Genomic DNA, 17,000 nt, shown 5'->3' with positions numbered 1-17,000 from the left:
TTTGGATGGGATCATCTGGACACCTCCCAACAACTCCTCCAGGTCCCTGATCCACTGTTTGATTACTGCTGTGTGCACTTTTCTTTACAAGTTACAGGTTTTCTGGGTAATGTGAGTATCACTGTTGTGTAACTGATCTCTGAGAATCTACTGCAAAGAAAAAAGCTGCAGTTACTGTTAAACAGTGCCAGTTTATTTCACGATCACAATAAACTTGTTACATTCACTTGGCATTTGTTTAATTGAAGGTTAAGGCACAAGTTGTGGCTTCGATCATACAGTTGTAATTTCTCCTAACATACAAGACAAATATTTGACCACAGCTAGGTTATTACCTAGAACTTGAGTGACGTCATAAAGTGACCTCGAATAAGAAAGTGCAACTCAGATTTAACTGATTCTTTTGACTGATTCATCACAATTCACATGTTGAAGAATTTCTAGCAACATCAAAATCAACGCTCGCATTAAAAAGAAAAAATCCATCAATGCAGATTTAGATTTAAAACAAAGTAAATCAAGATAATAGAAACAAGTTTTAAGACAAAACAGATAAAGGCAGTCTTGTGTTTCTCATATAAATAAGTTGAAAGAAATATTAGACTTTCAAACAAACAACAAACAACAAACATAAAGATTTCTCAAAACAATGCATTGACATGTGCATACAATAAATGGAGTAACTATCTGTGGCATACAGAGTTTCCCTCCTTCACTGCTTGTGTAGCAGAGATTCATCACCAGAGACAAACGCTCTGTTTAACTACTAGTTTGACTGCATTCCACCCGAAACATTCACACTCTACTATTTTATCCATGCTACTTCAAGTGCACATTTTTGTTTGTAACATCTTGTAATTCAAGTTTTACATGACTGTCTGGGTGAATGTTGTAAGTTTAAATGCACTTGTGTATGCCTGCAGACATGCTGTGTTTGAGAGCTTTCCAGATTGTAGCTAAATACTTAAAATACTGTATAAACAGTGTAAATATGGTTAATTACTACCATAGCTTAAACGTATCTAAACATCAGGGTGTAACCGGATATTGAAATTGGATTTTAATTATTTTAAAAATGTTTCTGTATGTAGAATCACTCCGACTGAATCTCAGAGCAGTAGCAACCGCAGCCGAAGCCTAGAAGCTGCTGATGGCGTCTCCACTGTCGGCAGCAGTTGGAATATTTAGACAAACTCTGTGCATTGTGAGGCCGTCTGTGGCGAGGAGGGATGAAGAGCTTGTAGCTGGTGACGTCGGTCCATTTTTCATTGAGCCTTGCAGGTCCATGTTCGTAGACAGAACTGCAGTAAGCTGAGTCTTGTACTGGTCAAGACGCATGATGATATCCTGGACTGAAGCGCTTCTCCCATTCACCCAGTCGGGAAACAGGCTGGTGGAGCTGAACTGGGATGGAAGCGACTGGCATTGGTGCAGCTCCAGTTGACAGGAAATCCTGGAGTAAATTTACAAACATGCAGAGATGTGAATGAGTAAAGGCTGTTCAAACTCTCTGTTCACCCATTAACATTTTGTAGAAGGAGAAAAAGTAAACACTCTAATGCAAGAGTCCTCTGTACTTATGTAATTGTAAATCTTCTTTATATTGAAGTATGTTATGCTTAAAGACATGTCTTGTGTTCATATGCAACACAGAAGATAATAATAATAATGTGATTTATGTGTGTGCTATTCTGAGCATTGGTATCCATTATAATTGTGATCACGATAATTATGATTATAATGCTCCTACCATTTCATCTCTAAAAACACATGCTGGGAAATGCTGTTGGAGGCCTGGCGAAGAACATGCTGCAGGAGTTTTAATATCTGTTCGCGAATCCATCCCACATCTTCCTGCACATCTGGCAGCCACTCCAGAAGTCTACACATGGGAAATGCAGCTGTTATTCAGTAGGCACAGAAGGCCTGTACAGTAATTCGTGCCATTTCAATGTATTTACAGCAAATACAACAACTGCTACAGGGTACTCAGCTCCACTAATCTGTAAATAAACGTCTATCAAAATAGTGCAATGGCTTTTGCCTGAAACAACTACACATGCACACCAGTATCCAAAAGTCTGAGACCACTTTTCTCTAAAAAGAGCCTGTAGAATTATTCTGAGTGCATGTCATATGTGTACTCAGGGATTGGAACCCGGTGTAATTGGGTCCTTCAGTACCTGAGAGTCATGGACACAGCAGACTCCAGAGGGAGAGTGTAGGGGAGCATCATGGCCGACGCCATCCTCATAGGAAGCAGGTTGCTAAGCGACTGCACCAGGCTCCTCCTCTCAGTACAGGCCTCGACAAGAGCTACAGAGAAAAGAAAAGAGGAGTCGAGTGGTTACTACATCTAGTCACAGGGGTAACCAGCTTCTTATAAAACTATTCATGGCAGGAAACAATGCAACATTTGAAATAAATGGTGTGCTTTTTTTTTATTGCAAATACACTATTTCCAGGTCATGAATACATCAAATACAGTTTTCGAAACAAAAATCTGAATTTGAAAAGATTTTTTTTACTTACTAATGGATATAGCAAGTGAATAAACAAAACTCGACAGAAGTACCACTGAAAGAGTTTCAGTTAAATGAAGATCTGTTGTGCTCTTACCTTTGTGCAGAGCTGGTGGAAGGTTCGCGATGATATGCTCCTCGACTGAGGAACTTCTGTGAAACATCACTACTTTTTCCTCTAAATGTGGCTTTTCATCTTCCGCCTCCTTCTCCTTGTGAAAATGCTTGTGTCCCTCATCATTAGTGAGCAGGGGCCTGTCTCTGAGAGGTCCATTAAAATTCAGCAAACCTGAAAAAACAAATCAAGTTCTTATTAATCTGTGATTACTGGTGAGATTACATCTAATTAGCCAGCAACTTAAACAACTAATAACAAATCTTAGTTTGCTTTGACATGTTGTTTATGTGCTTAATACTGAAAATACTAAAATAAAAGAAAAAATCAACATGAGTAACACAAGCCTAATGAAACGTAAAAGTAATAGATTGATTTGGTGACTTGGGTTCACAGGAAACACTTATGATAAGTTATCATGTTCCAACAGCCTATCAGTGTAATAAACTGTGTGTACAGTACTCATATTTTCTGGCCAGTGGACAAAAGATCATTTAAACAAAAACAACGAAGAATGATTCTTACCATTCTTCTTTAAAAAGTCCAAAGCATCTTTGTATCCCTGTTTACACATGGCCTTCATAACCTGCACTCAAAACAGACAATAATGCGTCTTTCATGGGTCAAAGAAGTCGACTGAGTTTACTCCAGTTCAACTGAGCAAATCAATTTTCTCTGTGTGTGTGTGAGACCTACCATTGGGTCTGGAGGGAAAAGTGCTCTAGAGACTCTGTAGAGGTTGGTGAGGGTGAACTGGATGCTCGTGTTGGTGAATCGCAGCTCGTGTATGTTGGTCGACGTGTCTCTGGGGCAGATGTCGCTCTCTCCGGAGAACGGGGACACGGTGATGGTGTTCTTCAGCTCGTACTGAGGCAGGTTGTCCGAGATCCCTCCGTCAACATATCGCTGAATGACAGCAGATAAATATTCGTCAGACTAAACGTGATGGAGGATGCTGAACTGGAGTTCTATCATCACCAGGAATTATTGCAGTGGCATCATCGCCTGCACAGTGATAAATGTTTGTTTTCAGTGAAGCGGCTGAACTTTTAAACCCAGAGGAGGCTGCCTGTGAGTGTCAACAAATAAGACCAGAGTGACATCAGTTTTCTTGTATTTGAGGCACTGATGGTAGAGGAGAGGACATAACAACCTTAAAGTCTGAGCCAACGTGGTCCCAAGCGTAGACACGCATGTGTGCTTTTAAAACCCATCACAAAGGCCACAGAGGGAGGGCGGCAGTGTTGCTAGTAGTATTGCTCAATGACATTACCCAGAAAACCTCTGCGCTGGAAAACATGTCCAGTGAGGAATACAAGTTTGACTTCCTTCTTTAGTGTGAGATCGCAGGCAAACAGTAACTCCAGAAGAATTTTATAATTATTGTTTCCACACGTGCCGTTCAGAACAAACACATTCTTGAGGAAGGGAGGGGGCTGATGGGGGCCGTTACAGATGGGTGGGGGGGGCAACAGATGTAACAACAACAACACACAATGAGAGAAAAGTAAAGCAGGAAGGCAGACTGGCCATTACACCTCTCCAACAATAATACCTACTGTATAAGTAGTTCTTAATTTAAAACCAATGAAAACCATTGAGGTAATTTATTTCGATCAGCTCTAAAATAAGTGAAAACTGCTGACTAATAGTGTATTTTCTCACCACGCCTTGTAGTGTAGGAGGAATAAGGCCACAATAGACTGGGATGTAGGCACTGCAGACACACGCCTGTTTAACAAAAAAGAAAATATAAGAAACATGAAGAGACAAAATAAGTGGATAAAAGAAACAGCTCTTGGATGCATTATTGGAACTGGGCTCACACCTTTAAACAGAACTGTGGAATCAAATTAAAACAATTACACTGTTAATGATGTTTGAATGATACGTCAAAACGACATTTAACATTATTCAGTATATTTGGAATTATAATTTATTTTCTCTTTTAAGTAAGAACCCAATTACAAAGTCTAAAAATGGTCAGAGAACAGTGAGAAGCTTCTTCCATAACCTTTTAATGTCTTCAACTTGTTCTGTCTTAACAAATGTCAAAAATCCAAAGATTTCCAGTGTACAGTGATTTAAAACAGAGAGAATCCGTGATATGTCACATTGGAGAGGCTGAAATCAGACAGTATGGCTTTTCTGCTTGATAATCTGCTAACTGTTTTCGCACATCATATCAACGTTACTAATAATATTTTCTGAAAATGTTCTTGTACACAATTAGAATCTGAAAGCAGCCCCAAGATACTGTCACCTTGGTGGTTTTGCAGTAAAAAAATCTGGCCTTTCCTTGATACCTAATATAATATATGTCGACCACTTCTTCTGCAAATCGGTGTGAAAAGAATCATAAGACCTAGCACGCACCTGTATCACCTCCTCCTTGTTATTGTAATGAGACACTAGGACATTTTCTCCATCTGCCACGCGGGTGAGAGAGATTCCTAACCGCCCGTTGGCTAGATGGTGACAGTCATCTGGCAGAATGCGGGCCAGCATGAGACGCATGATCTTCACCAGATTAAAGGAGGGATGCATAGGTCCCAGGAATCGCTTTCTCGCCTCTTTGGCAACATCGATGATGCTCGCGCCAGCCTCTCCTGTGAAAACATGAAATAAAAGTCTATGAGACGGTTGAGAACTCCATGGAGGTCAAAAGTAACAACATGCGATTGCACATGATATAATAAAGACAAGATAAAGGTGAAAGGTAAAACTTTGTTCATCCAGACGATGTAGATGAACCTAATTGTTTCTGCAAATACACATTAAGTACGATCTGAAAATCAGGAATTGTAGCTTGAGTCTTGTGAATTTCATAGTAAGTATTGTCTTCAACTAAATATGGAAAAAATTATATTTACAGAGTCTACAATTATTATTTTTTACAGATCAATCCATAGGATATGATCCACGTTTACTTAAACCTTTTCTCCATTGTATGGCAATATTTAAGAAGGCTTTTCTATAAGACGAGAACCACTGAACTAATGAGGGCTTAGTTGGCATGCCATGTAAACTTAGAAATGATTTTGGTAATGATATTGGTCTTAATCCAAGATTGGAATTTTGCACTTTTCTTGATGATGTTTATTTCCACTGCCTAATGTTATTGTATTTATTGCACTCATCTGTATCTATAATTGAACAAATTTGCTTATGTCTGAATGAATGAACTTTCTCTGTGACCTTTAACCCATTTCCTCTCCTTTGTATCCAAAGACAATTTTCCAAATTTACAATCAAGATTTCTATTCCAAAAATGATCGTATATTATTATCTGTCGCTGCAGGTACTAGTTACAGTGTAGATGACCATAAAGGACACTTTCTCTGTTTATTAATTTGACACAGATCAAGCTACTGAACAGAATATAACACATTTAAATTGATCTCATAGAAATAAAGCTACAACATTAAAGTGCATTGATTGTGTTAATGAAACATTGGAAATATTCCTGTTCTTGTAAAAAGGTGTACATTGAGTACACTTTACTGATAACGCACAGTATGTTTACATGTTCTGTGTAATCAGAGTACTTCCTCAATAACTACTTATTACACAGAAGCCTTCAGGATCACAAGTGACCTTGCTTATCCTCCCCAATACCTACCGAGACACACTCCGGTGACCAGAGCGGTGGCGGTGAGGGCTCCGGCCGAGGCTCCGTAGATGTGCCGGGCGTCCAGCACCAGGAACGGGGCCTGCTCCAGCAGACAGCTGGCCACCCCGACGTGGTAGATCCCGAGGAAGCCGCAACCGGCGAAGGAGATGTTCCACGGGGAGTCTATCGGAAACATTCCGTCGGCCGTCCGCGGCATGGTCCAGTGAGGGTCGTTGGTAACTGGGGCAAAGTTCACGCACACGTGTTCACCACAGAAGAACTACAAGTGATCTCACTCAGAAGTGTGTCCTGTTGGCGTGTTTAGCCGCAGAGCTAACAGTGGAAAACACTTTACTGAATTCACATTATTTAAAAACACTAGAGAGGCTAAAGATCGTTATCAAATGTCTTCATGAAACTTGTCCTCAGCTCGTTTAATAGAAACCCAGTGGAACACGGGGCGTTGTTATTGTTTTAGCTACTTGTTTTGAGCATTAGGAGGAGGGCGCAGAGGTTTCGGGCCAATCACGATCGAGGCCGCTGATGACGCTGACCGATCGAACGTGTAGGCTGTGACAACACGACCAGTCACAATCGCCGCCACCGACACACCCGGGAAGGGAAAAGAGCCAACACTCAAACAGACTGACTGCTGTCAATGAGTCTTTCCCGGAAGAGAGCCATGTTTAGTTTTGTCTTTTCTAAATGTGTCTGCCTGTTTGTTTGTGTCCTCAATGCTGTTGTCATGGGGAAGAATGCTATGGATGTATGAGCAATACAAGCGAGATACTCCCGTTTGCAGATAGATTTAAGTAAAACAACAATAGTGTTCACTTCTTGTTGATTTGTTACAAAAACCATTATTAAAATGCCAAATGATTTCCATGAAAGGAGCTGGACATCATATAAGGTTCGAGAAGCTGTCTCTAAATCTGTCCTAATAATACAGATGCACACATCTGGCTTCTTGGCAACATCCTGGTTACAAAACATTAAAGGTTATTTCACAAGAGACAGTGAGGGGATTACAAAATCTCCTGCACGAGAAACAGCAACAATAACACTTAAATGTCTTTTGGAACTGGAGTTCTGACTCCAATAAACTATTCAGAGAATCAGTCTGCAAATAGTCACCTTCCGTTGGCAGTGATCCAGTTTCCGTTGGGGACATGAGTCCTAAAAGTTCATCTAGATGTCAAAGCAACAATTCATTGTCTTGAAGAGGTATCCCTTACCTCATCAAGTTTATATAAACTTCTATAGACTCCTGTATTATTATCTTAAATTGTGAATCCTGTTTCCAAATCTAGTTTTAAGTCATACATATTTTCATTCATATTGTGCTTACATTCCTTATTATATTTCCACCAGCAAACAGACACACAGAAAATCTGACTAGGAAAAGAATGAAGCTCCCTCATCTTCTGCTTTTCTTCTTAAGAGCTTGGAGTGTAGACATGGTGCACAGGGTGGGGGGTTACAATGAGGGGAAACTATGGACATTAAGTAAAATAATTAAGTATTTCAATTGTGTTAATTAACAAGACCTCCCCTGGATTCTCAAAAGGGTTGTAATTCTTGATGACAACCTATAAAAAGTGTCTCATAAGTTGAATTATGCTTGATCAGGAGCTGACCACTGCTCTGAGAGGCTGGGAGGTTATCTGAGGAGATGTTATTTGTTGTTTAACCCAAATAGCTCATTGTACTACTCTTGGCCTTTTGCACCATATCCGCATCAAACAAATAATTGTCTCCATGATTACATGGTTTCCACAACAGAGATGAACTTTTGACATTCTTTAAAAGATGAACTGTAGTTTTTGATGATCAGTTAAAATTCTGCATTTATAGTTTTGCCAAAAATCCAATGTAGATACAGAAACAAGTAGGAAAGTTAAATAAATCCTGCATCATTGACCACTGGAATGACCCTTGTTTTTTTGTAATATGTTATAATAGTTATTTTATTATTCTCATGAACATTGGAATTGGTCAAGTTGATGATATAAAAGGCATCTGACACCAGAATCTGATCATATACTTTCAAAATGAAATCTGAATTTGAAAAGGAAGGCTTTAGGTTACACACATCGAACATGTTTTACTTACAGATGACTGATATTTACAGTGTGAGCCACGTGCAGATGATTTATTTATGTTGTTTGGTGAATTACTCTCAGGTATCAATCAGATCAAACAGCAACACCCTCTGGCCTACCCGGGACCTACAGCGACGGGACACGCTGAACACAACAGTCCCGCCCTGCAGTGAAACTTTGGCGGTGCCTGAATCGAGGCGCTCGGTGTTAGACACAGCAACAACCGTACGGGCGGGGTTTACCCCTTTGGCCACAAACACTAGAATAGACTCCGCCCGTTTATGTCCGGTGAAGAAAAGAAACGCCCACTTGTGACACAGGAGCTTCTTTTGAAAACCCTTCGTGCTGACGGAAGTAAACGAAGCAGAGAAGTTGGTCAACAACGAGGCGAAAGTAGCTCAGTAGTTAGTGAACGACACTTTATTAGCTTGTAAGGGATAATAGTAACGGCACACACATGTATATATAACGTTGCCATACGAACTAACAGATGTTTAAATCATAGCTAATATTCATGTAAATATGGTGAGGCTGACACTTAGCTGTGCTAAGCTAATCAGCTACTGTAACTCAGACCAGCTCTCAGCTATCATGTCTAGTACATGATGATTTTTTATGGTCGCACCGATGCTGCGATGACAGACGCACCATGCGGAGAGAAAACACGTGAGCCAGCAGGTAACTGGTACCAACTTCAGTGAGGAAGGAGCAGCTGCTGATGAAGAGGATGGACACGGTTTGGATGAAGTGACATCATCCCAAGGTGGAGTACCAGGGTCCCTCGGACATTTTGGCTCTGAGGGGGTCATGTCTGAAGACCAAGCAGAGCTGCTGGAGCCAGAGAGGGATGAGAGCCCAGCTGCTCCCTCTGCCTCTCCCACCAGCCTCATGGACACCTGTGCTCCTTCCATATCAAGTCTCTCCTCCGCCTCCTGCAGCTCCGTCCATCATCAAGCAGATTTTTCTTCTTCATCATCATCTTCCTCGATCCTGTCTCTGACCCCACCATTGCCTCCCTCTGTGGAGATCACTGCCGTGTTGACTGACACAAGGCTGACCCTGGATGTGTACCAGGGGGGAGCAGCCGCGCTGCCCCTGCTGTGGGCGTCCGTCCCCAGGCAGCTGAGGGGGCTCCGGTACCTGAGACTGGGCTCTGAAGATAAACCAGGGCTGGATGGGGCAGTGGACGTTCTACCTCATCTGACAGAACTGCGGTCACTGGTTGTTCGGGGTATTTTCTGATAAATTGAATGTGGCATCCGTTGCTTGTTGGCATAGAAGATTTAGTTGACAATGAGGGGATAAAGTTAATTATGTGTTTAAATGCTATAATCATTCTTTTGTTTTCTAATTGCTCCCCTTCCTTATTGCTGCTTCTGACAACTTGTCTTTCCTATTACAGGAAACCGTTTTTATGACTCGAGAGGTGACCCGCTGCCTGGCCTCCTGACCACTCTGCCCTCATCTGTTTCCGCCCACTCTCATCTGGTGCACCTGGATCTCTCCTTCAACCAGCTCTCCTGTCTGCCCTCCTCCCTGCTCAGCATTCCCACGCTGTCCTCCTTGCTCCTTTGCCACAACCGCCTCTCAGCTCTGCCTCCCGACATAGGCCTAGGATCCTCCCTCACCTACCTCTCCCTCCTGGGGAACGAGCTGGTCTCCCTTCCTCCGAGACTGGGTCGGCTGAAAGCGCTGCAGGCGCTGGACGTATCGCACAATCTCCTCCAGCGTCTACCTGATGAAATAGGTTCTCTGGAGGAGCTTGTTAAGCTGGAATTGTCCCACAACAAACTGAAAGAGCTGCCAGAGACCTTGGGTAAGGGTGCAAGGGTGAGTGGGTGTGTCAGGGGAAACAATTATAACCATACACAAGAGTTCTCCCTTTTTGGATCAAGTGAAAATCCTAAATAAACAATTCAAGAGATTTGAAAATCTGTATTTGTCTTTGTTTCCCAGGCTCTCTCCTTTCGCTCAGGGAGCTTTTCATCTCCAGCAATCACCTCCGCTCGATCCCACATTGTCTGAACAAACTGCCTCAGCTGAAAATAGACGTGCGTGACAATCCAATGGGACGGCCGCTAACCCCTCCACCTCTGTCTCCCATACCTGGTGAGTAGAGACAAAAGACTTCTAACTCAGTCTCTCACCCGGCTCAAATAATTTTTTGTGTATAGTTACAGGATACATTTTTAAAAGCTGCAAGTATATACAATCTCAGTTATACTACTGCTTTCTTACCAGATCAAGCTGAAACAGAAATCCCAGAGTTGCACCTGGGATTGAATCAGCACAGGTACAGTGTCACTCTCAGCATGGAAACATTGTCTCATTCAGGTAATTCATATCTGAGGAGGTCATGATTAAATACGTCATGTTTCTGTTTGCCCTTCAGTTTCTGTGTTTCGTCGGTTGGCTGTCATGTGTTTCTCCCCGGGGGGGGGGAGCTACTGTTCCCCCCGGGGTGCCTAGTGACGACCACAAGACTGGAGTGGGTTGAGAAAAGGCCACAAAAGAAGTGGGTGTGGTTGGAGGAGCATGAAATCCTGCTGAGTCGCCCTCTGGAACTGCGTCCCCATGGGATTGCTTTTCTCAAGGTGCATTTCATTTGCTTATTCACATCTTTAACCACATAAGTTCTGTCAGGTCACTATTGTGGAATTATATATGCTTTCCATATAAAATCTGTGTACCCCACTGACACTCATTCAACTCATTCTATATAAGACATGTCGTAATATGGTCAGTAAGCCACAGATACCGATTCTACGTATTGCACTGGTCCTCCTCTATTTCAAGAATCATGGTTCATATTTTCTTCACTCTGCATGATGGTAATAAACTCTTACTTTATAATCCCAACAGCCTGTGCAGGTGTGTGTGCCATATAATCGAACAAAAAGAAAGGAGGTGGTCGTGCGGAGGTTTGATGGAGAGTCGTGGAGCACCCTGCCCACTGATCTGAGGAGGGGGAGCGAGGGCCATAGCAGTCACCCTGGAGGACGTCCTGCCAGGGTAAAGAACAAACTTCACACTTTAAACAAACACCAATGCAGTTGTATTGTAAAATTATTGTAAAAAACCCCAAATCCCCTGTCGTCTCCCCGTAGCTGGCGTGCTGCTCAGTGAGCCAATTCTCCTGGTTTATGGCGGTGTCCCGTCTAGTGAAGGACACTTGCTCCGTTACACCAACTGGAGCGCTGCTGGTTTCCAGCTCTGACCCTGGAATCAAGCTCCACTTCCCTCCAGACTGCACCGCACAGACCCGTACCATAACACTACAGGTACAAACTGCACTACAGCCTGTCCAAACTCACCACATCAGTCTGTCATTGTGGAATCAGGGATGTTAAAGGCGTTATTTTCTGTAGGTTTTGCAGGTGTCTGTGTCAGAGGTGCAGGCGCTGTGTGGTGACCCTCAGGCCAGAGTCAGCCCTCTTCTCTGCCTCTCCCAGACTCCCAACATGCAATTCCTGCAGCCAATCAAAGTTCAGATCCCTTTGCCACCTGGAGTCACAGGTAGACTTTGCCGTGTGCATTTTTATACATATTTATAACAGCATGCATCCGCCTACATTTAAATGTCTGATGCTTCCGCAGGCCATACAGTTGATGAGACCTGTTTGCATGTGCTCCACGGGGACCCCACTGCCCAAACCTGGACTGACATCACATCACAAGTGTCTCTCTGCTTCACTCATTTGTATGCCGTTTTCTACATTAAACATTTCTCCTGGTAAGTGTCTGTGATACGTTCTTAACATGTAGTTTGAATATATATATGTGCATAGTATCAACACAGCTCTATGTCGTCCGTTACAGGTACTGGCTGTGGTACACCACTCAGCGATATGTTAGTGGTGTGGCCAGGCAGGTCTATCAACGACTGAAACAGTTTAAAGTCCAGTTCTTCGTCCTCCAGCGGAAGCAGGATCCCTCACAAGTTTTGCTCCAGTGTTTGCCTTCGAACAAGGTTGGTCATTCTCATCTATATGCTACGACAGTGTATTAGACTCACTTAAAGGGAAAACAATCAGAGATTTCTAGAATAAAGTTATTATAACATTAGAAAGGTCTTAATTTTATTTATTTAATATTTTATGTCATTTTAGAGTGGGAATATTAGAAGATCAGTCTGTCGCCTGCATGAGAATGAGGAATGTGGAGCATCAAGTTATACTTTATTATTCAGGCTTCACAAATAATACAATACATCATCTTTTGGCTGCTTCATTATTGTACTATTACGTCTGGATTACTTCATAGTACTTTGCAGTGATACTTAGTGATGGTGAGATGAAGCTTCATGAAGCTCTGAACCATTTCAGCAAAGTGGTTTGAGAAATATATCCTTTCATGATGCTTCATGTTCACTGGACGACATCTAGTGGCCAGAACGTGAAATAGGCATCACAAACATTTGTATTTTACCAACTAAATGTTAAAATCTGTGTTTTAAGGGAAGTGTGAAAATCGAGTAATCAGGTTACAATGTCTGCAGGTAAAAATGTTTATGAAAAATGTATGCAATATTTTGGAAAATGCAATTCACAAGACAATGTTGTTTGCAGGTCACAGATGAGGCTGGGTTCTTCTTGGTACTGCATTGTACACAATTAATTGTTGTGTTTCCCATCCCAAGAACCATCCAGTATTGTGTTCAGTGATGTGTCTCTCCTCTGTGTTGTGTGAATGTCAGTGTTATGTTTGATGCATTAATGCTGAACAATGACAGTGATGTTTCCTGTCCAGGTGGAAGGCCGAGTACAGTCGTTGTCAGAGCAGTATGACGGACCTCAGCCGTCAGACCTGTGTGACCTACTTGAAGGAGAGCAGTTCTTCGCTGGCTTCGAGAGGGGCTTGGATATCAGCACAGGTCTGAAGTCCTCTTTGAGGCTCTATCTTAAATAAACAGTTATTTTCCTATGTTCCTTTTCCTTCCAATGTCTTATGTAATGCTGCTGTGTAATAATTATCCTTTTTTATTGTGTGAAGTCTTGATGATGATGTTTTCCTCTTTTATCCAGACAGACCAGACTGTGTGCAAGGAAGACTGTGTTTCGTGTTTTACTCCAGCCTGAAGAATCTGAAGGAAGTGTACATCTGTCCAGCTCAGGGTCAGAAGGGGCCAGTGAGGGGACAAGTAAGACCAACGCCATAATCTGCAGACAAGAATGCAGCAGCTGGAAATATAGGCTTTATATTTTCTATTGTAAAATCAAGGGGCACATTTTGTATCTTTCTTATCCAGATGACATAGTGGTCATATGGTGCAAGAGAAAAAAGTTAAAGACCGTACACATTATAAAACAGAACGATCTCTGTACACTGTAATAAAACACTTACTTGTTTTAATGTTTGTGACTCTGTCGATTCAAATCCAGAGTACATTTTGAAGGTTTATAAACTAATATTTTCTTTCATTTATACTGTATATGTAAACGAGTTAAAAATGTTAAAATATATTATACATCAAACTGCAAAACTCAGACTCAAAATGTACCATAAAAGTGATTATTTAACACAAACAGCTACATTAATCAATTTAACGGGAACATCATAAGGTAGTAATTTTTTGGTAGAATATATTGCATATAATGTTTACTGGATATTTCTATATGTGTGTCGTAAGGAGTATCTTTATCAGTTTGAAAGTATTGTTCAGACAAAACGCTGAAGGTGCTTTGTCCCTCTGTTGCAGGTTTCCTTTTATAGAGGGGACATTCCCAGCAATCTACCAGAGGAAGTAGCGAGAACGAGGAAAGGACACGACAACCAGTGGCTCGCAACTTTGCTGCTAAGGCTTCCAGTCAGTGGATTTGACACAAGCTTTAATTTTTTACTGTTTTCATATGATAACTTTGTATTCTTTCACAGTGTATGAATCATTATGAGACAGTTTTATTTATTATATCCTTACTATTTCCCCCAAAATGATGTACAATGCTCCTTAAATCCATATTATTGTTTAGCATCAAAACTAGATGTGTATATCTTTCGTCCAAGTCAACAAAAATAATGCTTGTTTCCTACAAATAAGAACAAATCCTGCATTAACGGCCTCCCCTCTGTTTTTCCTCCATAGGCTTTAAACTCAGACAACAGTTACATCCTGGAGGAGATACAATATCCTCCTCTGAACCTGGGTGACCCTGAGAGCGGCTATCTGACAGAATCCAACCTGCTGTCAATCTCTCTTCAGATTGGACACGAGTGGCGTGTTATTGGCATCAATCTTGGCTTAAGCTACCAGGAGTTGGACCACATCCAGTATAAACACAGGTTGGAATGAACCACTCTGCCAAACTGTAACTCAACAAATACAGCCTGACATATTTGATTACTTTGAAAACATTCCCTAGAAATTAAATAAAGTTGTGTTCGAACAATTGTTGTCAGTGAAACACGAACCATTGAAGAGTTTAAGAGGTTAGATTCACATTCATGTGAAAGCCGATCTCAACTGTGATGGGAAAGTGAACGTACACCTATTATGGAACTTTTACAACACCTAGGGTAGACTACAAAGAGTCAAACTGCAGCAGAACTACTTTACATAAGAGAATAATGTAATCAGTGCACGTGGGTTTTCACAGCCGAAGCCTCTCGGGGAACGAAATGTAGGGAGATGTTATGTGATTGAAGGAAACGGCAGTGGGAGAGAAATAGTAGAGAATTTTGATTGTTTTAATCTGCACTGTCAGCCATCACTAAGCCATCTGGGACATGGCAGGAGATTACACACAGAGTGATGCTCATCTGGCCCTCCCCCTTCCAGTCACGCTCAGAAAACCTCCTCTATAATATCCCGGAGGTGGCGGGGGAAATGATACATTATGTAAAATTCTATAAATACAGGGTTTTGATGGTTTTGTGTTCAAGATTTCAATGTGGGAACGCTTACATAATTTATATGTCACTGCAGATGGAGAAGTGATGTAAAGTGTCGTGTGTATGTCCTGTTCTCCCCACTAGGGACAACCTGGGAGCATTGGTGCTGGACATGCTGTTCCACTGGGCAAGGAATGCCGGGCCAGGGGCTGTGTCCAAGCTGGTGGATGCGATGATGGAGAGCGGCAGGAGAGACCTTGCGGATGAGATTGAGGATATTGTCAACATAGGAAGGAGAAAGTACTCACAGTCACTGAGGAGATTGGGCCTGGAAGCAGAAACGTCCCCCCTTGAAGAAAGCACAGCAGTAGATCAGGCAGCTCTGGCTACAGATGGCTGCCGTACACATGAGTAACCAGTTTTTTTAAAGTGCGCCCCCATCATCTCATCCTGCTGTCGAAACAACTGTCTTGGAGCGCAAAACTCTCCTCTTCACAATCATGATAGACGCCTACCAGCTGGCCGCAGCTTTTCATATTCCCTGGAGAGGAACAATCACGAATCACGAATGGGATGAACTGCAAGACGATGATCGTCTGTGACTTTATATTCCCAACACTTGACACTCTTCTTCGAATCGGTCTCAATCTGTAATTTGATACTATAGCAGCTTGTTTCTGCTGAGAACAGAAAAAAGTGTGAAAAGTTATGCTTTATAAACATACTCACAATTATGAGATACCAAACCACAATTTTGACTTACTCTTATAGGACATCATGCACATTTGCTCTATGATCATATTGTCTTAGTTAGGATATGGATGGGCACAGTGATGCAGTGGGTAGCATTGTAGCTTCACAGCAAGAAGGTTCCTGGTCTGAGTCCTGTTTGGGCCGGGGACTTTCTGTGTGGAGTTTGCATGTTCTCCCTCTTTTCTCTGTGTACTCTGGCTTCTGGGTTAAGTGTTATTTTCATTCAGTATCTCATAATTAAGTGAGAACCTTGGTCTAAAGTGTCAACATTTTATTTATGTATATTGCAGGCTCAATATTGCATAATTGACGTGCCTCAAAATATTGACTTTCGCATATCACAGATGGCTTGATATGTCTTAATCGTCAATTAATGTATAACCAATTTAATAGTAATTGTATTGCATAATTATATTTCTAAATTATGGTAAGTCAATAATTTCACTTATCTCGTAATTGTGGTGACATCTCATAATTATGACCCAATATCTGAATTTGCGTCAGTATTTCATCTTATTACTTGTTTAATTACACTAACAGCACTAATTTATTTGAATCCTTTCACCATGCCCTACCTTTGGTTTCATTTCTTGCCCTCTGTATGTTTTATTTGTACGTGTCAAGGACACACAGAAGCCATGGGACAGTCTCTGAGGTCCTAATAACCGTCAAAGTGAAGGACGAGGCAGTTTTGACGGTTGATTAAAATATCCTCCGTGTGTGCCTTTGGTCACTGGGCAACCAGTCGAGCTGCAGCACAGACTCAGTGACTCATGTATGATTTTTCTAATGTATGAATTTAATGCTTCTTGTGAGTAAAACTGATACAAACAAAAATACCCCATGCTTTCTTTCCACCTCGTCCCCCGCCCCTGCAGTTAGACACAGTTGTAATACTTACTGCTGCTTGCTCCCATTCATTCACTAATAATTGCACTCTGGACATTTTCTATTTTTACGTTCAAGGTCGTGGGGTTTAGAGGAAACGTCACGATGACGCCACGACCACATCCCTCCTACTACCCCCCCCTATACATCCATTGCGTATAAAAAACGAACGTGTGCTT

General features: G+C 41.7%; 2 protein-coding genes across 2 annotated transcripts; one reads left to right on the top strand and one right to left on the bottom strand.

Annotated features, from left to right (window-relative positions):
• Positions 1-171: 171 nt before the first annotated feature.
• pnpla2 (patatin-like phospholipase domain containing 2) lies at positions 172-6,736 on the bottom strand. Its single transcript, XM_053427568.1, has 9 exons — positions 6,260-6,736; positions 5,014-5,246; positions 4,303-4,368; positions 3,334-3,543; positions 3,163-3,223; positions 2,620-2,811; positions 2,184-2,316; positions 1,751-1,882; positions 172-1,453 (listed from the first exon to the last, which is right to left on the bottom strand). The coding sequence occupies exons 1-9, from the start codon at positions 6,465-6,467 to the stop codon at positions 1,138-1,140; spliced, it is 1,551 nt and encodes a 516-aa protein (XP_053283543.1). The 5' UTR covers positions 6,468-6,736; the 3' UTR covers positions 172-1,137.
• A 1,916-nt stretch (positions 6,737-8,652) lies between these two features.
• On the top strand, positions 8,653-16,770 carry pidd1 (p53-induced death domain protein 1). Its single transcript, XM_053427696.1, has 15 exons — positions 8,653-9,583; positions 9,755-10,168; positions 10,309-10,461; positions 10,594-10,645; positions 10,745-10,946; positions 11,215-11,364; positions 11,460-11,633; positions 11,721-11,868; positions 11,950-12,085; positions 12,172-12,322; positions 13,102-13,225; positions 13,377-13,492; positions 14,051-14,158; positions 14,435-14,631; positions 15,325-16,770. The coding sequence occupies exons 1-15, from the start codon at positions 9,160-9,162 to the stop codon at positions 15,593-15,595; spliced, it is 2,820 nt and encodes a 939-aa protein (XP_053283671.1). The 5' UTR covers positions 8,653-9,159; the 3' UTR covers positions 15,596-16,770.
• Positions 16,771-17,000: the final 230 nt, after the last annotated feature.

This window comes from Pleuronectes platessa, chromosome 7 (assembly GCF_947347685.1).
Source record: "Pleuronectes platessa chromosome 7, fPlePla1.1, whole genome shotgun sequence".
Lineage (NCBI taxonomy): Eukaryota > Metazoa > Chordata > Actinopteri > Pleuronectiformes > Pleuronectidae > Pleuronectes > Pleuronectes platessa.
Note: the sequence above shows the minus strand (reverse complement) of the source record. Positions and strands in the feature narration are given on the sequence as shown.